Source organism: Arachis stenosperma, chromosome 7 (assembly GCF_014773155.1).
Source record: "Arachis stenosperma cultivar V10309 chromosome 7, arast.V10309.gnm1.PFL2, whole genome shotgun sequence".
NCBI classification, from domain to species: Eukaryota; Viridiplantae; Streptophyta; class Magnoliopsida; order Fabales; family Fabaceae; genus Arachis; species Arachis stenosperma.
This window is the reverse complement of record NC_080383.1, coordinates 55310735-55333788: the sequence shown is the minus strand read 5'-3', so window position 1 is coordinate 55333788 and position 23054 is coordinate 55310735. Positions and strand designations below refer to the sequence as shown.

The window sequence follows — 23054 nt, the reverse complement described above, 5'->3', positions numbered from 1 at the left end:
AGCATGAGGAATTCCCTCATCAAGAAATCACTGAGATACCTCAAGGGATATATTTTCCTCCATATAACTATTGGGAGTAACTCAACACCTCTTTGAAAGGCTTGAGTTACAATATGGATCAACTAAGGGTGGAGCACCAAGAGCACTCCATCATTCTCCATGAGATTAGAGAAGATCAAAGAGCTTTGAGGGAGGAGCAACAAAGGCAAGGAAGGGACATAGAGGAGCTTAGGCGTTCCATTGGATCTTCAAGAGGAAGAACTAGCCGCCATCACTAAGGTGGACCCGTTCTTTAACTTTTTTGTTCTTATTTTTTCTGTTTTTTTATTTTTATGTTTTATGTGCTATCTATGTTTGTGTCTTCATTACATGATCATTAGTGTCTAGTGTCTATGTCTTAAAGCTATGAATAATTCCATGAATCCTTCACCTCTCTTAAATGAAAAATGTGCCTAATTACAAAAGAACAAGAAGTACTTGGATTTCAAATTTTATCTTGAAATTAGTTTAATTATTTTGATGTGGTGGCAATACTTTTGTTTTCTGAATGAATGCTTGAACAGTGCATATTTTTTATAGTGAAGTTTATAAATGTTAAAATTGTTGGCTCTTGAAAGAATGATGAACAAAGAGAAATGTTATTGATAATCTGAAAAATCATGAAATTGATTCTTGAAGCAAGAAAAAGCAGTGAAAAAGAAAAAAGCTTGCGAAAAGAAAAAAAAGTGGCAAAAATTAAAAGAAAAAGAAAGAAAAAGAAAAAGCAAGCAGAAAAAGCCAATAGCCCTTTAAACCAAAAGGCAAGGGTAAAAAGGATCCAAGGCTTTGAGCATTAATGGATAGGAGGGCCCAAGGAAATAAAATCCAGGCCTAAGCGGCTAATCAAGCTGTCCCTAACCATGTGCTTGTGTCATGAAGGTCCAAGTGAAAAGTCTGAGACTGAGTGGTTAAAGTCATGATCCAAAGCAAAAAGAGTGTGCTTAAGAACTCTGGACACCTCTAACTGGGGACTTTAGCAAAGCTGAGTCACAATCTGAAAAGGTTTACCCAGTTATGTGTCTGTGGCATTTATGTATCCGGTGGTAATACTGGAAAACAAAGTGCTTAGGGCCACGGCCAAGACTCATAAAGTAGCTGTGTTCAAGAATCAACGTACTGAACTAGGAGAATCAATAACACTATCCAAAATTCTGAGTTCTTATAGATGCCAATTATTCTGAATTTCAAAGGATAAAGTGAGATGCCAAAACTGTTCAGAAGCAAAAAGCTACTAGCCCCGCTCATCTAATTGGGACTAAGTTTCATTGATATTGTGGGATTCATTGTATATTCTCTTCTTTTTATCCTACTTTGTTTTCAGTTGCTTGGGAACAAGCAACAATTTAAGTTTGGTGTTGTGATGAGCGGATAATTTATACGCTTTTTGGCATTGTTTCTAGGTGGTTTTTAGTAGGATCTAGCTACTTTTTAGTATATTTTTATTAGTTTTTAAGCAAAATTCACATTTCTGGACTTTACTATGAATTTGTGTGTTTTTTTGTGATTTCAGGTATTTTCTGGCTGAAATTGAGGGACCTGAGCAAAAATCTGATTCAGCGGCTGACAAAGGACTGTAGATGCTGTTGGATTCTGACCTCCCTGCACTCTAAATGGTATTTTTGGAGCTACATAAATCCAAATGGTGCGCTCTAAATTGCATTGGAAAGTAGACATCCAGGGCTTTCCGGAAATATATAATAGTTTATACTTTACTAGAGTTTAGATGACGCAAACTGGCATTCAACGCCAGCTTTCTGCCCTATTCTGGCATTAAACGCCAGAAACAAGTTGCAAGCTAGAGTCAAACGCCAGAAACAAGTTATAAACTGGCGTTTAACTCCAAGGAAGACCTCTACACGTGAAAGCTTCAATGCTCAGCCCAAGCGCACACCAAGTGGGCCCGGAAGTGGATTTCTGCATCATTTACTTAATTCTGTAACCCTAGTAACTAGTTTAGTATAAATAAATCTTTTTACTATTATACTAGGGGTCTTTTTCCCTATTTTTGAATTCATATGCCATTTGGGGAGGCTGGCCATTCGGCCATGCCTAAACCTTGTTCTTATGTATTTTCAACGGTGGAGTTTCTACACACCATAGATTAAGGTGTGGAGCTCTGCTGTTCCTCGAGTATTAATGCAAAGTACTATTTTTCTTCTATTCAATTCATGCTTATTCTTATTCTAAGATATCCATTCACACACAAGAACATGATGAATGTGATGATTATGTGATACTCATCACCATTCTCACTTATGAACGCGTGATTGACAACCACTTCCGTTCTACATGAAAATAAGCTTGAATGTATATCTCTTGGGTTTCTAATCAACGATTCACATCGACTCCCCTCTGACAATGGGGCATCTAAATCCGAGATTAGAATCTTCGTGGTATAGGCTAGAATCCATTGGCAACATTCTTGAGATCCGAAAAGTCTAAACCTTATCTGTGGTATTTCGAGTAGGATCTAGGATGGGATGACTGTGACGAGCTTAAAACTCGCGACTATAGGGCGTGGTGACAGACGCAAAAGGATAGTAAATCCTATTCCTACACGATCGAGAACCAACAACTGATTATCCATACGATATCCGTGCATGGTATTTTTCATCCGAGATGAGCAATCCGACAGTTGATTAGCCGTACAGATACCGTAGAGGACCATTTTTACTGAGAGGACGGGAAGTAGCCATTGACAACGGTGACACCCAACATACAGCTTGCCATAGAAAGGAGTATGAAGGATTGGATGAAGGCAATAGGAAAGCAGAAATTCAGAAGGAACAACACATCTCCATATGCTTATCTGAAATTCCCACCAATGAATTACATAAGTATCTCTATCTTTATTTTATGCTTATTTATCTTTTAAATTATTAAAACTCCATAACCATTTGAATCCGCCTGACTGAGATTTACAAGATGACCATAGCTTGCTTCAAGCCGACAATTTCCGTGTGATCGACCCTTACTCACGTAAGGTTTATTACTTGGACAACCCAGTGCACTTGCTGGTTAGTTGTGCGAAGTTGTGAAAAAGAGTTGAGATTACAATTGTGCGTACCAAGTTATTGGCGCCATTGAGATCACAATTTCGTGCACCAATTGTGACCAATTGGGATTTCTTGAGAAGAGAGTTTCTAGATAAATTCTTCTCACCGGAGAAGACCGACTACATCCGGAAAGAGATTTCGGGTATAATGCAAAAAGACCAAGAGAGTTTGTATGAGTATTGGACTCGGTTCAAGAGGCTATTGGAATCTTGTCCACACCATGGATTGAACACTCACTTGCTCATTAGTTACTTCACCGGAGATCTTTGTGCGGAAGATAGAAGATTGCTCACCACCTCTAGCGGTGGTTCCCTTTCAAAAAACAAGACGGAAGGAGAAGCTTGGAAATTGATAAATGATGTTGCCGAGGCTACACAACTTGTAAGGGTGAGAAATAATCCTCTCAATGGTGTGGTAGAACCATCCCCTTCCGAAGCAAGCTTAACCAAGGCGCTTGGAGACATAACCACTATCTTCACATAAATACAAAAAGATCAAAAGGAATACTACTCCATCCAAGCCATCCAAGCCCCACCTCAAGTTGCTCAACTTGAAGGCCCTCCTAGAGTCTGTGGTTTGTGCTCTAGCACCACGTATTACACCGACCAATACCATCAAATTCAAGAGGAGCATGCCCTTGTCGTGGCCAATGTGAACTATAACAACCGTCCACTCTACCCTTCTCAAGGCCAAAACAACTACTCTCATGGTAGTAATCAAAATCAAGGATGGGGGGATAATGTACAAGGGAACAATCAAAACCAAATATGGAATAACTCTTCTTCTCATTACAACAACAACCAATCTTCATCTTAATACCACCACAACAACAACAACCACCAAGCCAACCAAAATCACCACAACCAAAACCAAAATAACTACACCAAATACCAATCACCACACCATAGACAACAATCCAACCAATCCTCTTCATCATCCACCAATCAAGTTGATGAGCTTAGAGCCGTTGTGGATAAACGGGACGAGGGCTATAAGGCTCAATTCAAGGCCATGAGTGCTCAATTGTCCAATCTTACTGACATGATTTCGAAGATGTCCATGTCCTCCTCGAACAACACCCACCAACCCTCAAACTCTTCTATCCTTCCTTTCCAACCCCAACCAAACCCAAAGGGCGGTCTCAACGTTATCACTCTACGGTTGGGAACTACATTGGAGGAGATACCTCCTAGGGTCATGGAAGACATTCATGAGGAAGAGGTGGTTGTTGAAGCTCCACATGAAGAAGATGAGGTAGGCAAAAGGCATGATGAAGAAGGAGTAAGCCTTAAGGAACCCAAGAGGAAAGCTATAATGGATGAGTCCATTCCTATCCCATTTCCTTCATTGGTGAAGAAAGCAAAGAAGACCCCGGAATTTGATTTGAACATGACTCAAGTGTTCAAGAAAGTTGAGGTAACCATACCACTTCTTGATGCTATCCAACAAATTCCGAAGTATGCAAAATTTCTGAAAGACTTGCGTACACACAAGGATAGGATAGGAGAGTTGGAGACATTATCCTTGGATAGTTCAATCTCTTCCTTGATGGAACCTATTCCAAGAAAATGTAGTGACCCAGGACCTTATTTAGTGTCTTGTTGTATTGGTGGGTGTACTTTTCATGACTGTATGTGTGATCTAGGAGCTTGCGTAAGCATCATGCCACTTTCTATCTTTGTGCGGTTGAATTTAGCTCCATTAAAGAAGTCGGCGGCGAAGTTTGCCTTGGCCGACAAGAGTGTGATTACTGTGATGGAAATAGCAGAAGATGTACTTGTGGCAATCAAGGACTTGGTCTTTCCGATTGACTTCTACATCCTTGAAATGCCCCCAACAGAAAATAGAAGCTCATCTTCCGTTCTACTTGGTAGACCCTTCCTTAAGACCTCTAAATTCAAGTTAGATGCCTTCACCGGCACATATTCCTTTAAGGTTGGAGACAAGACTATCAAGTTCAATTTGGAAGAAGCCATGAAGCATCCTTCCAAAGAGCATTTGATTCTCCGATGTGATGTAATCGATGAAGTAGTAGCGGAAGTGCGAGAAGAAGACCATAACAAGTTGTGCTACCATACTGTTGAAGAGACGGATCACCGAGAGGGTGAACATGAGAAAGTTGTTGAGAATGAACTCCGTGAGCTTGATGAAAAGGAACCTCAGCTTGAGGCAAAGAGTAAACTGAAGCCTCTTCCATCTCATTTGAAGTATGCTTTCTTAGAGGACAACCAAAAGTTTCCGGTCATTATTGCTAGTGAGCTTTCTAGTGAAGAAGAAGAAAAGCTCCTAGATGTTCGCAGAAAGTACAAGAAGGCAATTGGTTGGAGCCTAGCCGATATTATAGGGATTGACCCTCGAGAGTGCATGCATAGTATATTTCTCCAAGAGGGAGCTAGGCCGGTTAGGCAACCGCAACAGAGGCTCAACCCGACCATCCATGATGTGGTAAAGAAGGAGGTCACTAGGCTACTTGATGCAAGTATCATATACCCAATTTCTGACAGTGAGTGGGTGAGCCCGGTCCAGGTTGTTTCCAAGAAATCGGGCATCACTGTGGTTAAAAAGGATGATGGTGAAGTGGTCACCAAGAGAGTACAAAATTCATGGCGAGTGTGCATCGATTATAGAAGGTTGAATGCCGCTACAAGGAAGGACCACTACCCTTTGCCCTTTATCGATCAGATGTTGGACCATTTGGCGGGTAAATCCCATTATTGCTTTTTTGATGGATTCACTGGTTACTTCCAGATTCACATTGCTCCTGAAGATCAGGAAAAGACCACATTCACTTGTCCTTTTGGCACCTTTGCCTACAAAAGGATGCCATTTGGACTATGTAATGCACCTGCTACTTTTTAGCGATGTATGACCAGTGTCTTTTCCGATCTAATGGAGAATTGTCTAGAAGTCTTTATGGATGACTTCAGTGTTTATGAAACTTCATTTTATTGTTGCTTAAAGAACTTGGCCAAGGTCTTAGCTAGATGTGTTGACACTAACCTTGTCTTGAATTTTGAGAAATGTCACTTTATGGTAAGACAAGGTATAGTGTTAGGACATGTAGTATCTAGTGACGGCATTTCTGTAGACCCGGCCAAGGTTGGTGTTATTACCACTTTACCTCACCCCTCATCTGTGAGGGAGGTCCGCTCATTTTTGGGACATGCAGGATTTTATAGGCGCTTTATTAAAGATTTTAGCAAGATTGCTTTGCCGTTGTCGTGCCTACTCCAAAAAGATGTGGACTTTGAGTTTGACAGTGCATGTGTGGAAGTGTTTGAAAAGTTAAGGAGAGTTCTTACCATGGCACCGATCGTGCGATGCCCCAACTGGACGCTGCCATTCGAGATAATGTGCGATGAGTCAAACCATGTTGTAGGTGCCGTGCTTGCACAGTGCGATGGTAAACTCCCTTATGTCATTGCTTACTCTTCTAAAACATTGGATGCAGCACAATCCAACTATACCACTACGGAAAAGGAACTCCTAGCTATTGTTCATGCTTTAGATAAATTAAGATCTTATTTGCTAGGGTCCAAGATAGTGGTATACACGGATCATGCAGCTTTAAGGTACTTATTGACAAAGAATGAGTCAAAACCTAGACTCATACGTTAGATCTTGCTTTTGCAAGAATTTGACATTAAGATTAGGGATCGGAGTGGATTTCAAAACTTAGTTGCGGATCATTTAATCTGCCTTGAGAATTTAAAATTTGACCCATTTCTGATCAATGACTCATTCCCATTGGATAGTTTGCATGTTGTGTCGGATAGCTTTCCTTGGTTTGCCCCGATGGCGAACTACTTGGTTGCGAAAATTTTCCCTCCCAACTTTTCTAAAAACCAAAGGAACAAGTTGAAGAGTGATTCCAAATATTACATTTGGGATGACCCTCACTTGTGGAAGAGGGGCGTGGACCAAGTAATTCGAAGATGTGTGCCGGAATCTGAAATTCAACCTATTCTTGAAGCCTACCATTCGTTCGAATGTGGTGGCCACTTTGGCCCACAAAGGACAGCTAAAAAGGTGTTGGATTGTGGATTCTGGTGGCCAACCTTATTCAAGGATGCTAACCGATTCTGTATGTCTTGCCATCAGTGTCAGAAGTCGGGAAACACGTCCCAAAGGGATGAGATGCCTCAGCAACCTATGTTGTTCTGTGAGATATTTGATGTATGGGGCATTGACTTTATAGGACCGTTTCCCAACTCAAGTGGGTATCTATATATTCTGTTAGTGGTTGACTACGTGTCAAAGTGGGTAGAAGCAATACCTACCCGCCTTGACGACGCCAATACCGTCATTTCTTTTATTAGAAACTACATTGTATGTCGTTATGGGTCGCCATGAGCAATCGTGAGCGACCAAGGATCCCACTTTTGTAACAAGAAAGTAGAGGCACTACTCAAGCACTTTGGGGTGTTGCATAAGGTTGCCACTGCTTATCACCCACAGACCAACGGACAAGCAGAAGTGTCCAACCACGAGATTAAGAGAATCTTGGAGAAAGTGGTCAATCCACAAAGGAACGATTGGAGCCTCCGATTAGGAGATGCACTGTGGGCGTATAGGATGGCCTACAAGACTCCGTTAGGGATGAATCCCTTCCAGATCCTCTATGGTAAGGCATGCCACCTTCCGGTGGAAATCGAGCATAAAGCCTATTGGGCGGTAAAGTAGTGTAACATGGATTTCACAAAGGCGGGTGTGGCCAGGAAATTACAGCTAGAGGAGCTCGAGTGTTTGAGGAGCAAAGCGTATGAGAATGCCCGAATTTACAAGGAAAAGACTAAAGCATTTCATGATCATCACATCCGGAAGAAGAATTTTCAAGAAGGTGATGAGGTTCTCCTCTACAACTCGAGGCTTAGATTCATGCCTAGCAAGCTCCGTTCTAGATGGGAAGGACCCTTCAAGGTGAAGGAGATAAAGCCCTATGGAGTAGTGGAATTATTTGATCCTAAAAGTGAAGTAACTTTCAAGGTGAATGGACATAGAGTGAAGAAGTACCATGGCTATAAGCTCCCAAAAGAGCTAGAGGTGTTCCTACTTGAGGATGCACCAAAAGGAGAGGAAGCTTAAGCGAAGGACCGTCCAACTTAATAACATTAAAGAAAAGTACTTGCTGGGAGGCACCCCACCACGGTAAGATCTTCCTTGTGTATACCGTTTTGTTTTTAGCTTTAGATTCTTGTGAATTTTGTGACTTCTTGATGTTGTTGATTGCTTAGGAATGCTAGTTTTATTGTTCTTGTCGGATAACTAGGATATTTAGATAAATTTCATCATTTTGGTATGGATGAATTGTTGAAGTGGAGAGAATGCTATTTTTGAACAGTGCATGAATTTGAGTGTGTTCTCTTGACTACTAGCTTGAACACCTGCCAAAAATTTGTTAGAATAGCTTCTTCTATGTTGTGTTAAAAAAAGCAAAGAAAACGGGCATCCGCGCATGAGCACACTGTGCGCGCGCACGCGCCGGTGATGCATTCCATACTCCTGGGCCAAACACCCGAGAGTCATGCCCACTTTGTGCCCATTTCGTGCTAGGCACCTACGCGCCAGCGTACGTGCCGCATGCGCGCCCCTTGCAAATTGGCCATCGACGCACAAGCGCACCGTGCGCGCACTCGCCGATGGTGCAATATGAACTCCCTGGTACAAAAACTAGAGAGTTGTGCCATATTTGTGCCTAGTCTGTGCCCGCACTGACGCGTCCGCGTCGGTAGCCAATCACATCAGGCACGCGTCCGCGCACTGTGCGCTTCCGCACGCCTGTGCTGCATGCCAACTCTGGTACAAATTACCCGAGACTTAGGCCTACTTTATGCCAACCATGTGCCTGGAGCCCAACTATATTCACACGTACGTGTCCTGGACGCGTACGTGCCCCTCGCTCAACCCTCACCGACGCGCCAGCGCACCGTGAGCGCGTGCGCCGGTTATGCGACCCAGTTTTAAAGCCACGCGCCCTGTTCTGTCCCTCTCCCACCTTCTTTCTTATTTCTTTCTTCTTCTTTCTCCATCACCTCTCTTCCCTTCTTTCTCTTCCACAATCCACCACCACCGTCTCCGGCTACTCATCGGTGACCACCACCACTTCCGATGGCACTACATCTCCTCTATCTCCTTCTCACTTTCACAGAAAGAAAATTCTACCTTGTTCTTTTACACGTCTCAAGGTTCTACCCCTTCTATATCTCTTCTCTCACTTTCTTTGCATATCCTCCTTTTCTAATTAGATGTTTCTTGCTGATTTACTTATTTGCTCTTTTAGTTACATGATTACACTACTTATTTTTTGTTTGTTTACTTTTCCTTTTCTTGTTTTTCCATGGATATTGAATTTGAGTTTTAATTTGCTTTAATAGATCTTCTTGTTGTCTCTCATTGTCTTTGTCAGTGGATGATGTTGTGTGATGATTAATATTTCATTTTGGGGCTTCTAATTGGTTGAGTATATCATACTTGCTCATTGCTTATTAACTGCACACCAAGTGTTTGAGGAAATGCACATATGCCATCTTGGTTTATTCTAGTCATATATCTTCAATTTGGTGCTTCTTCCTCATTCACTTGCTCTCTTTTAAGTACATTGAACCCATTTCACTTATTACTTGCTAATTAGATACTCATTGAACATGACTTGCTCTTTGTTTTGGATGCTTGAGATTATTCCTCTCATGTCATATTGCATGCTTTACCCCCTCTTGCATCCCATGCCAAGTGTTGTGACCCATGCCTCTATGACTACTTTGTTGCACTATTTCTTTTAGGCACTACCTTTCACTTGCGTGTTTTGTTGAGTTGATCCTTTGGGTTTAATGCTTTCCTTCTTTCCCTTCCTTTTTCAGGATAGCCACCAAGAAAGGCAAGGAGAAAGCTTCAAGGAAACCAGCCACAAAGAGGGCATCCCCAAAGTCAAACTCTAAAACGCACTCTTTATTAGGAGCCAAACCCCTATCTAAGAAGGCGAAGGCTCTCGCTCCTATTGATGACAATGAGAAGAGCAAACCGGTAAAGGATTCTTCAAGATTTCCCAACCGCTTCTGTAAACTTGTGTTCCCCGCCATGGTTGAGAGAAACTATCATGCTGAGCATCTACTTGCTCCGCCGGACAAGGTTGCTCCTTGTATTCTACCCCGCATTGAACGGCGAGGATGAAAGTTTCTTCTGAGAAAACCATAAGAGGTCAACCTCTCATGGGTGGTAGAATTCTACACTAACTACCATCTTCCCGCTCTTCAATTGGTATACGTGCGTCGGAAGCAAGTATCAGTTTCAGAAGAGGCTATTCAGCAAGTGCTTAATGTCTTACCAGTACCAAGTGACATGGATGGCTAGTAAGAGGTCTTACATCAGCAAGAAAAGTTTGGGTTTGATTGGGACTCGATCCTCCGAGTCATTGCTGAACCAGAGGCATTTTGGATCCATGGTCGACTCAAGATGAGGCGCAAGTGCATTGACGCACGTTTCCTCACTGTAGAAGCTAGAGCTTGGGCCCAGATCCTATCCCACTATGTGCTATCTAGCACCCACAAGTCATCCATCACGGTGGATCTCGCTTTGCTTGTTTGGTGTGTTCTCACGGAAAGACCAGTGAACATTCCGCTTCTTGTCAAGCAAGCGATGGGTCAAGTCCACGCCCGGGACAATTTGCCATTTCCAGCATTGGTATCTGATTTAGCTTTTGCTGTGGGTGTTCCTTGGGAAGCCATAGACACAAAGGCTATAATTCCAGCTAAGGGCGATGTGGTCCCAAGCGGAAAATACTTACATCTTCCCATGAACAACCCAAGCCTTGACATAGCCCTTCCATCTACTGTTCCTTCCACCTCATCGTCACTACCACGGCAAAGATCCACCCATCAAAGGATAGAAGATCTACACCAGAAGATTGATAGATATGAGCGGCGTAACCAACGCCGACACACTTACATTAAGAAGCTTCTACGTTGTATTACCCCTGGCATGGAGGAACCCGAAATATTCACATCCACCTCAAACCCAAGTGATAGGAGCTCTGATGAAGGGGATAGTGAAGGTTCCGGTCCCGACCATCCTTTGCGCATTGTTGGTAGCACGGAGGACCGTGCTAAATTCTAAGTGTGGGGAGGTCGTTCGACCGATCTCCATAGGTAACAATCTCTTCCCTTCAACACCCATGGATTTATCTTTTGCTTAGTAGTTAGTACATTACATGTGTAGTTAATCTTGCTTGTAAATACCCTTTACATGATAGTTAGTCTCTATAGAGCTGCTTGGTCAAATAATAACTTATTCCCTAAGAAACTGTATTTTGGGGTACCCTACCAATTTTGGAAAATTTTTTGCAGAAAACTTGCTTCAAGAATGTATTTTGGAACATAGTGATTGAGCTAAGAACACAAGCATGTAAGTTTTGAGCCTATTGTGTGGTTATGTCTTTGAACCACTATTTCCCATTCTTGTGTGCATTATTCTCTCTCTATGATTGTAATCCTTGCTTTGTCTGATTCTATATGTCCATTACTTTGTGTATGAATACATTTACATGATTGAGGCCATCATTTCAATAGTCACTTTTCCCAAATGGCCTTAACCCTTTTATCTACCATTGGTAACCAATTTTGAGCCTATGATAAACCCTCTTTGTTCTTAAAAAGAGCACATCAACAACCCTAAGCGAAAAATAATAAATGTCCCTAGATTTGGATCCTTGATTAGCTTAGGTAAGTGGAGGCGTGTATCATTCAAAAAGGAAGGTGTACTTGGAAATTCTAGGGTTTGGGAACATACTCATGTATTGAATGATTGAACCATATGCAGTGAAAGTCTTATACATGAAACCCCAAGAAAAAAAGGGACAAAAAAAAGGAGAGAAAGTAATGAAAGGGGACAAAAATGCCCCAAGACAAAGTAATAATAACAATGCATATGGGATGTGAATTGAAAAGAATGCATGAGTATGCAAAAAGTGAAATGCAAGGGCAGCTAGGTATTGTGTTATAATTGTATAGGTTGTTCTATGTGTCTAGTGGGATCTTAGGTTAATCAAGGATTCAAATTTTAAGCTCACTTGACCATATGCATCCCTACCTTCACCCTAGCCTCGTTACAACCCATGAATAAGACCTCATGATACTTCTATGCATGAATTAAGTAATTGTTGATTGTTAGATGAAAGATAAATCTTGGAAAGCATGATTAGGAGAGGATTGAGTGACGAACCCTATACACTCGAGCAAATAGAGTGGATACACTTCCGGTGAGGGTTCGATGCTCAACTCCTTGTTCTCGGCTTTCACAAGCGTTCATCTAGCAAGTTATATGCACTTCATAGTAATGTTCGATTTGGTAGGATTTATGAACTACATATCATTTTCACCCCGTATGCTCATATGTGTTCTTGGAGGATAGATTTACCCTTGACCAAGTAAATCGATAATTTTACTTTAATTGCATGTATTCATTTAGGAAATTTACATTTCATAAACCCTTTCTTGCCATGATCTTTGGTCTTTTTATTTTAAGCATGAGGACATGCTTGGTTTAAGAGTGAGGAGATTTGATAAACCCCAATTTTGTGGTTTATCTTGTGCTTAATTTGGGGGGTTTCTGTCAATATTTTTCACACTTGCCCACAAGAATTACATGGTTTTGTGTTCCCTTCCTAATATTGCTCCATGATGAAAAATATGCTTATTTTTGCCTTAGAATTGCTATATTTTGATCCTCTTTTATTGCCATTCGATGTCGTGATGTATGTGTTGAGTGATTTCAGGATTTATAGGGTAAGAATGACCTAGAAGAGAGAAACAAAGCATGCACAAGAGGAAGGAACATGAAGATTTGGATTTTGGGAATTCCAGCATGGGCGCACACGCGCACCTCGCGCGCACGCGTGGATGTGGACAGCTGGAAGCGGCGCACAAGAATGGACGCATCCGCGCAGATTAGAAAAATTCCACTGACGCGCACGCGTACAAGGCACGCACACATGGATCACAAAAGCAATCAGCGCGCACGCACGCATGACGCGCACGCGCGGAAAGCTGCACGTGACCTCATTAAAGGAAATCGTGCCTGGCAATTTCTGAGCCTCAAGATGCCCAAATTTAAGCTGGTTCTGAATGGAAAAGACCCAAGGATGCTAGGGGGAAAAGGGGGATCAATCATTTGACATTAAGACATAATTTTTAGCTAGTTTTTGGTTCTTGTTCTTCTAGAGAGAGAAACCCTTGTTCCTCTCTAGATCTAGCTTTAATTTGATCTTCCCTTGTTGAATTCTGAATTGGGTCTTGTTAATTACTAGTTTTAATTGTTTAATTTGAATTCTCTAGTATAATTTTGTTTAGATCTTATGTTAGTTTTATGTTTCATTGTTGTTTGTCATTTTATACCCACTTCATGAATCTTGTAGATCTTGATTTGTTATTATTGCATTGATGATCTCCATGATTAATTGTGTTGTTTGAGTGATTGTATGTTGATGATTGTTAGCGGGTATTTGTTAGTTCCAATTTAATTGCAATTTGAATAGGTCTTTTATTAATGCTCACCATGTGTTTGATGAAATGTTTCCTTTGATTATGGAGTAGTTCTCTTTACTCTTGGCCTAGGCTAAGAGAATTGGGTAAACTTGAGTCATTGGGTCTAATGAATTTGATGATTCGAGAACCCTTAGTGGTCAATTTGATAGCCATTGAGACTAGCCTACTACTAAGTTAATTAGTAGTTAGATTGGACCTTATGGGTTGATGTTGACCAAACCATTTAACATACTTCAAGTATATAAGTAGACTTAATGAGTTTGGTTCCTCATAATTGTCAAGATATGGTTATTAGACAAGGATAGTGACCCCAATTCCCATGCCTAGCCAAGATTTACTTTTATCATTCTTATTTGAAAACCCAAAAATCTTGATTGCTTTGTCTTAGTTATAGTTACTTGTCTAGTTTAGAATAGAATTACATTGGATGTTATTTCATTAGTTTGGAATTATTTACATCTTGCTCTAGTCAATTGAATTAGTTTCTTGCATTCCACGATTACTTGCTTGTTAAGATTCCTAGTTTAATTTCTTGCTCATGACTTGCAACCCCAGAATTCTAACCAATGTTGAAGCACATGTTTGCCCATTCCTTGTGAGACGACCCGAGGTTTGAATACTTCGGTTACTTTTATTGGGGTTGAACTTGTGACAACCAATTCCTTCTAAATTTAATTCGTGGACTATTTATCGGTTGAGGACTATACTTGCAACACAAAAAACATCCTGTGAAATTCCTTATCGATGGTATCCGTGCTCAATCACGTGCCTACGCACAACCCTGTGCATATGCACACTACCCTATTTTTCAAAGAAAACCTTGTTTTTAACTGTTTTACCTTCCCAGCAAGCTTGTAAACTTCTGTAACGCTTGTTTAAAACTTTTTTGTTAGTTTTAGGATCTTGGATTAAGGGGAAAACAATAAAGTGATAAAAAGGGTATTTTTAGTTATGAGTTTAGAACCAGTGACCTAGGTTTGGAAGGCTTGTGTAATTTCTAGTTGAACTGGTGAATGTGAAGTTGTAAAGTTATGGTTGAAGAGATTTTTGAGAAATGGAATTGCTTATGATGAACTTCAGAAATATGAATGTGTAAGGATGTTAATGAAAATTAATGATGGTTGTGATGAGTTGAGGACTCAAAACGGAATGATGATCCTGATGAATGTTGAGAGTGTGCCAGGCACTATATTCTTGGGTTAAGTGTGGTGATAACTCAAAGAGGAATGATGATCTTGTTGAATGTTGAGAGTGTGCCAGGCACTATATCCCTTGGTTAAGTACGATAGTGTGCAGGGTATTATGTCCCTGGGATTGAATTATGATTAATAACCTTTTCTGCTGCAAGAGTGTGTCAGGCACTATACCCTTGGGTTACGCATGCGAGTGTGCCCGGCACTATATCTGTGGGTCAATAGAGTGTGCCCGGCACTATATCCGTGGGCGTGGCAGAAAAGCTACATCTGAAAGGATGTGTCAGATTGGCATTTATAGACCGACAAGTGATATCACGGCCAATAGGACAGGCATTCATCATATGCATCTCTTATGTGTTTGTTTGCTTTGATTACTTGAGTTTTCCTAATTGTATAATATGCCTACTTGCTTCTTGAATTACTTGTTATATATGAATACTATCTGTATTTTACTTGCTTGCATTATCTGTAATTGTCTGGTGCGGAGGAGGATAAGTAGGCGGTGGTGATGGGGTCGCTTAGAGGATAGGTTGGTGAAGGCTGTGGGATACAGCGGTGTGGTTTCGTATTAGTTAGAAATTTCCTAAGTTTAAATAACCCTATTTATGGTTTATGGTTTAAGTTATTTATATTGTTGAGGCTTAAATTTCTGTATCGATGTGAAGTTCTAGGATTGCCTTCGGTTTCCCGGAACCTTATATCTTACATTATTGGGCACTGTTACCATACTGAGAACTCCCGGTTCTCATACCATATTTTGTTGCTGTTTTTCAAATGCAGGTCGCAACCCACCTCAGTGAATTGCTTGATAGTGACAGCGGAGGACCTTTATCATGTTTTGGAGTCCTTTGATTTATTTTTATTAGTACTCTCACTTTTGTATTCATTTTGCCTAGAGGATTACTTTGAGAAAAAGTTTATATAAGCTGTTTTATCTGTTTAAATTCTGTATGTCTATATATAACTAGCCGACTTAAACTCCGTGAGTGGCGGCTAGATCCCTATGATTATTATCTTTTGATATATCTATTCATATGTCTCGGTATCTGTACGTATATGTTGTGCTTCGTTTAGTATAGCTTCGTGTGAACGTTTTGCGCTTTTCAAACTCTGTTTTTGAGCTTAATCCTTCATTGGGCTTCTAGAGTATATTATTTCTTTCTACATAATATGTATAAGCCTTAGAATTGTCGTAACCTTTGATTAACCTTTACTTTACGGCATGAGGTAAGGCTTAGTGTAATTAGGGTGTTACAGAAGGCAGCCCTCTTAATTTCCTAGTCTGACACTGGTTTTTTGTAGCCTACGGTTCATGAAAGTTGTAACCTTAGGCTCAAAATCAGCAAGAAAAGGCTCTGAATCCTCCTGATTGTAGATGAAAAAATGCCTGTAAAATATTCCTCATCCATTCCTGCAATGTTAGCTTAAGAGGATACCACTTCCCCGTTTCCTCCCACTAGTCGCCAGATTTTATTCCCCATTGTACGTACTTTGAACTTTCTGTGAAAGAATGTTGTGTTCCTGTCCCCTTCTCTAAGCCACTTGACCCGAGACTTCTCTTTCCAATACATTTCTTCATTTAGGTATGTCTTTTCAAGCCTCGATTCAATCTCATGGATCTCGGTTCCATTGCATATCCCTGCTATCCTTATTTCCTCCAGTCGGGCCTTAAGTGTCTCAATCGCCTTCTTTAAATTTGACCGATTACTTTGTTGCTATTGCACAAGCTTGTGGCGGGATCATTTTAATTTCTGAGCGACGATATACATCGAAGAACCTTCAATTGAAGAGGCACAGGCTTCCCGAACAATAGTCTTTATCTCCTCCATACCACACCATCTCTCTTGGAACTTGAATCTTTTTTTTATTTTTCCATTTGAGGGTTAGTGTCCATCAGTAAAGGGACATGATCTGAACCGTTTTCGGCAAGCCTGAGGATAGTTGTATGACAGTAAAATTGTAATAGCATCCCATTTACTAGTACTCTGTCTAAACGTTCCTGGATCAATTCATTCCCTACCATCCTGTTGCTCCAAGTGTATTGTCTTCCAATCATACCTAGATCCACCAGATCAATGTCACCAATGAAGAGATTGAAGGCTGTCATAGATGATAAAGACATGTCGCCACCCCCCGCTTTTTCCTCTAGTGTAGTGATTGAATTAAAATCACCCAAGAGAGTTATTCCTCCCTGATTCTGCCCCACTATCCCCGAGATCTCTTAAAATTGGGCTGTTCTTACTTGTTCACTGTAGCTAAGATGAACCCTAATTATACTCCATTCCTCATTGTTTGCCACATCCTTCATTATAGCTTGTATATAGAAACTGGAATTGTTGGTAACTTTAATATCACACCCTTCTTTTCACGCCATGGCTAGGCCTCCGGCAATACCATCTGGGTTAACAATATGCCAATGACTAAAACCACACGACCTCAACTTCTCTTCCACCTTTCGAGTTTGGTTTTCGGTTTCACAAATAAAAACCAACTCAGGAGAGTGAAATTGAGATATTTCTTTGAGGTTATGGATTGTCAGGGGTCTCTCCAAATTCTGACAATTCCACGTAAGAATCCTCATGGTATTTGAGGTGCCATTTGACAGCTGGCACCCTCCGCCTTCTTCTTATCCGCAGTCCTTTCCTCCAAGCATACCTTTTTCTATTTTGTTTCATTCTCCATATCTGCTAGCCTCCTTTTGTTGCCACTTACGTGCTGATAGTTTTCCCCTCTTTTTCTAGCAATCTGTTTGATCTTCATCTTTCTTGAGTCCTCTTTATTCGTATCATTCTTTTCCAGCTGAACTTCCATAGGATATGCCGTTGGATTAGCATCACCCAACAGGATCAGAGCTCCATTTTTCTCCATAGGCTGGCCTTCTTTTTCTGGGATCTGATTCAGTACTACTTTATTCCTCTTGTCTAGAGATTCCGGTACCCCTTTTTCCATGCATCAGTTATCCTTCATGCTCATACCAGCAAAGCCTTCTATTAGCCATGTGGGAGGTGGTTTCTTCTTTGGCTGTGCAAGTCTTAAATTAGAAGTTTTATCCCCTGACATATCATCTCCACCCTCTGTATCCACTCTTTTGTCGACTTGATCAGCTTTAACACACTCTCCAATGCTGTCCTGTGTGATCTGGTGCGCTGTCAAGTCTGTGATAAGCTTGCTACAATGTTTTGCATCATGCCCTAGGTACGCACAATTGGTGCAGACTTTACCCAGGCGCTCATATCGAACACCAACCTCCATTACCTTTTGTTTCGGTCCAGCGAGCCGCAGGCTGTCTCTAGCCTTTTTTTCTCCATAAGTGGATTTTTTCCTTTACAATTCTGGATTCTTTGCCTCTAACACTAAAGAATCATATTTCACAATAATACAATTAGAATTTTAGAAACTAAATCAATGCACGACGCGTATCTTAACACTTTTTATTTTTGATATTGGATTGATAATAGTATTTTTTTATATTGTGAGTTGTTGGGATGTTAATCTCAAATATGAAACCATTTAATTTAAAATGCATAAACCAGATCTTTTAATTTTTACAAGACACAAAAATCATATTTATACAAAAATCAAACTCATTTTTATTTAAAAAAATAAAAAAACTTGAAATATATAAATCAGATCCTCTAATTTCAATTCAATGAATTTAAAGTTTAAAACATACAAATTGATTGGTCTAATTTGCTTCTATCCAATTTTTATGTGAAATTCGCTTTTTAGTCCGTAGATCTATCATTCTCTTCTCTCAACACCATAAACAAAAGAATTAACTGAATCGAATCTCAGAGATTACTTTAAAAATTTAATTAAAAAAATGCTAAAAAGTATTTCTTTATTATATACTATATAGTTACTTTGGCACCGATATATCTAATGCTATATAGCTAACCCAATAGTGAATGTCTGAATGAGAGTATCTGTCTATCCATATCTACCATAAAAATAGGCTTTCACGTGTGTTTGTCAACCTTGGTAAGCTTTGTCGGTCAAACACCCTTCTCCTTCCACAACTTTTTTAGATTAATAAAAAAGGGAGGATAACAATAAATGGTATTTCTTATCGTTATTATTTTGATTAAAAGTGATCATTTTGGTCTTCCTATGATCATGTTGGACTCTTCGGTATATATGATTGCATAGACACTTCTATTCCAATTCCAAGTCCTCTTCCTCCCCCTTTTCCCACTCCTCTTGTAACATTCTCTCTCTCTCTCTCTCTCTCTCTCTCTCTCTCTCTCTCTCTCTCTTAATTAGCATAAGCATAAGAAGAGATCGATAGAATAAGAGGAGCATGGAGCTTGGATTAAGCTTAGGAGACTCTTCAAGGCCTTTCGTTGGGTTCATGGAAAAGCCTCGTAGTGAACCTTCTTCCAACCAACTTGGATTAGGCTTCACCACCACCACCTTGTCCATTGGACCAATCATCACTACTAAAAGACAAAGGGATCAACAAGAACAACAACTACAACAACAGGAACATGAAGATAAAGAAGAAGCAAAACCAAAGGACGACAACCCTCATCTTCATCAGCTTGATTTCCTTCCTCAGCTCTCTCTCCCATGGCATCCTTCTGAAAACGGTAAATACTATTTTCGCACACCTAAAATGAACTGAAGCTTTTCTGTTAATGCTCTTGATCGATCAAAATAGTAAGTAATTTGATCTCTTGTAACTAGTCTCTCCAGTTGGTTCTGATAATGAAAAGAAAAATTTCTTATTAGGAAACTCTAAGCCTTTTGGATCGGCGGCTTCTTAGTAATAATATTTGGATGTCAGTTGTTTCATCGAAATTTAAAAAAATAAAAAATAAAAAAGCTTCTGCCTTTGAGTTTTTCTCTTTGATTATTCTTTTAATGCTCTAAGCGTACATGTGGTGTTTTTTTTTTTTTTCCTTTTTTTGAAACATGCAGGTAGAGTGTCAAAAGGTTTGGACGTAAACGTGCTGCCGCTGACAACCGTGGCGGCGACGGCGGCGGCGGGGGCAGATGATGAGGTTGAGGAAGGGGAGGCGCTGTCATCGTCCCCGAATAGCGCAGCGTCTTCCTTTCAGACGGATCTATGCATATTTGGTGGCGGTGGTAGTTACAGCGGTGGTTCGGGAGGAAACTATTACAACTACGGTGGGAAAAGAGATCACTCTGATGGCGAGGGTTATGATCAGCAAAGGGATTGTTCAAGAGCAAGCGACGAAGATGAAAACTGCGGCCGTGGCGGCGGCACAAGGAAGAAACTCAGGCTCTCCAAGGAACAATCCGCTTACCTTGAGGAGAGCTTCAAAGAGCACAACACTCTTAACCCTGTAAGTACTATATCTTACTCATCTTAGAGTAGTTACCAAATCTGTCCTGGAGTTTTTCTCGTGGGACACTAGTTTTCAGTTCTAAGAGAGGAATGATTAAAATTTATTGTTTTTTTAGTTAATTATTATTATTTAAAAATATAGAATAAAATATGTTATTAGATTATTATATTAAAAGAATTTTATTGGGTTAATAATTAAATAATGAGTAAAAACAATAAATTTTAATAATTTTTAAATATTTTTCATTTTAAAATATACACAAGTGCTGACAAATAATTTGATTACAAGGAGAGTATAAAATAGTTGCGAAGAACTTAAAAAACTTTAAAACAATTTTAAATATTTTAAAAATTTTAAAATAGTCATTTTATTAAACGAAAATAATTAAAAATGTACTGAAAATAAATGAGATGTGTATTTTGAAATAAAAAACTAAAATATTTGATATTAAATATTCTAATAATTTTAGTTATTAATTTCGCTCATAAAATTTATATATGTTTATATGTAATTAAAAATAATTGCTAAAAATCATTGAAGCATCGGTGTTATTTGAACAGCTGAAAGTATTTCTATCTTACGTTCCCATTTTTTTTTTCTTTTGTACTTCGTTACAATCACAAACGAAATTATAAACTATTTTTAGTATTTAATGTTTTAAATATATCAAAAGAAAATTTTGTGCTTTAGTTTTCTTAACTACCTTTTTTAGAACACAAATTATTTTTTATATTGAGGTGAAAATTATGTTTTTTAGGATTATGGATAATAAAAGTGTTATTTTTAAAATAATTTTTTATTTAAAATATGAAAATCAGACCTTCCAATTTTTTTTAGAATAAAAATAAGACCTTCCGATTTATTAAGAACGAAAATCGAACTCTTCAATTTATAAATTTTTTTAAAACAAATCAAACCTTTCGATTTAATATTAAAAAAATTTAAAAAATTAACTTACAAAATAATAAATTGCACACATTCATCTTCCATAATAAAAAACTTTTAGCCACTTTAGAATATTATGGCAGGTGTTATAAATTTTAGTTATTTCATTTTACTTTTTGTGGTGCAGAAACAAAAGCTTGCTCTTGCTAAACAACTCAATCTTCGGCCTCGCCAAGTTGAAGTCTGGTTTCAAAACAGAAGAGCAAGGTAATCATCATTTTCTTTACTGCAAATACTAACATTAGTAGAATACAATACTTAATTTACCTCCACAATCAGGTGAGATTTTTTTATATTTTTATTATTTTTGAATAAAAATTGAAAAATACTATTTGTGTATTAAAATTAATTATTAAAATCAATCACTAGTTATTTGTATATAAATACATATGTAATTTAATTTATTTCAATTTGTATTTATATTTTAACATGTATTTTATACTAATGACTAATTTTAATGGCTGATTTTGTTGCACACGTAGTACAGTCAAATAAAAATTTATATATAAATAAAAAATCAATCATTATATATTTAGATATATTATATATTGATATAAATATATATGTTATATTTTTTTTAACATATATTTCGTATTTCAATTTATATTTAGCTAGACAGCTAATTAATCTAATAATTTTCTGATGATTTTTGTGTATATGACTGTTTATGTATTTATGTTTTACTTTATCCTTGTTTGAGTAGGAAATTCACATGGATTTAAATTTAACATTTTTTATTATCATATAATATATATGATACACATAATGTTAGGCTAACATTGATCATATTCCATGCAGGACAAAGCTGAAGCAAACTGAGGTGGATTGTGAGTATTTGAAGAGGTGCTGTGAGACACTAACAGAAGAGAACAGAAAGCTTCACAAGGAGCTTCAAGAATTGAGGGCTCTAAAGACTTCAAACCCATTCTACATGCAGTTACCGGCAACAACGTTGACCATGTGCCCTTCTTGTGAGCGTGTTGCTACAAATCCTTCTTCGAATAATTCTCCCTCACCAACTCCTCCTTCTAATAATAATTCTAACAATAATAATATTATTAATAGTAATAATGACTCAAATTCAAAGGTCATTGGATTCCCTCTTGGGAAACACACGTTTCATCCTTTTGCTCACACCACACAACCGCAACAACATCATCCACATCAGTCCACAGAATCGTGAATCGTGAATCATGAATGTATATGATCAAGACCACCTTGATGATTGCAATGGAGTTGAAACTTGGAAATTGATTTCATTTTTGTACATAAGGGAAGTTCCTTATATAGTCCTTTTCTCGTTTTTTTTTTTCTTTCTTTCTTTTATTTTATTTGTTTATATAGAATTAAGAAAATTGGGTTTGTTATAGTTTGAATTTCTAGATATTTTCCGTTCTTCCTGAGTTTTATTGATGGGATGAAGTCAGAAAAAAGGGAAGGAACAGAGGAACACAAATTTTATTTAGACAGGGAAAGTATATAAATATCAGGGAAGGAATTGAAATGATACTGGTTGTCATAGAAAATCCATAGTGTGTGTGTGGTTATTTTTGTCTGGTTTTTATTTTATTTTTTTGGTTGGCATGTAGTATGTAATAGCTATAATACATCAATTCATGTACCACAAAATTGCATTATTATTATTATTATTATTATTATTATTATTATTATTATTATTATTATTATTATCAATACTTTTTATTTTTTAGTTCGTTTTATTGGACTACCTGTAAAAGAAACTTAAAATATAAGAATTTATATTAAAAATAGTTTATAAATAAATTATTTTATATTTAAATTTTTAGTAACAAAAGTATTTATTTCAGAAAAAAATAATAAAAAATTATTACAAGAGAAGTTAATTTTTTAATTTTTCTATAAATATTATAAATAACTTTTTAAAAAGTTATAAATTAATTTTAAAATTATATTAAATATTAATTTTATAAATTTTTACAAATTAAAAAAGAA

The 23054-nt window shown here is 38.4% G+C and overlaps 2 protein-coding genes across 2 annotated transcripts; both read left to right on the top strand.

Moving 5' to 3' along the window:
- The first annotated feature begins 4106 nt into the window (after window positions 1-4106).
- On the top strand, window positions 4107-5954 carry LOC130939805 (uncharacterized). Its single transcript, XM_057867879.1, has one exon. The coding sequence runs from the start codon at window positions 4107-4109 to the stop codon at window positions 5952-5954; it is 1848 nt and encodes a 615-aa protein (XP_057723862.1).
- Window positions 5955-18983: 13029 nt separating this feature from the next.
- Window positions 18984-22762, top strand: LOC130940742 (homeobox-leucine zipper protein HOX11-like). Its single transcript, XM_057868975.1, has 4 exons — window positions 18984-19415; window positions 19747-20135; window positions 21211-21290; window positions 21882-22762. The coding sequence occupies exons 1-4, from the start codon at window positions 19127-19129 to the stop codon at window positions 22264-22266; spliced, it is 1143 nt and encodes a 380-aa protein (XP_057724958.1). The 5' UTR covers window positions 18984-19126; the 3' UTR covers window positions 22267-22762.
- Window positions 22763-23054: the final 292 nt, after the last annotated feature.

What these genes read in the sequence shown, in the direction of transcription:
- LOC130940742 (XM_057868975.1), top strand. Translation starts at nt 19,127, where the DNA reads ATGGAGCTTGGATTAAGCTTAGGAGACTCTTCAAGGCCTTTCGTTGGG. An exon ending in ATGGCATCCTTCTGAAAACG is followed by an intron (nt 19,416 to 19,746) that starts GTAAATACTATT and finishes TGAAACATGCAG; the next exon opens with GTAGAGTGTCAAAAGGTTTG. An exon ending in TTTCAAAACAGAAGAGCAAG is followed by an intron (nt 21,291 to 21,881) that starts GTAATCATCATT and finishes TATTCCATGCAG; the next exon opens with GACAAAGCTGAAGCAAACTG.
- LOC130939805 (XM_057867879.1), top strand. Translation starts at nt 4,107, where the DNA reads ATGAGTGCTCAATTGTCCAATCTTACTGACATGATTTCGAAGATGTCC.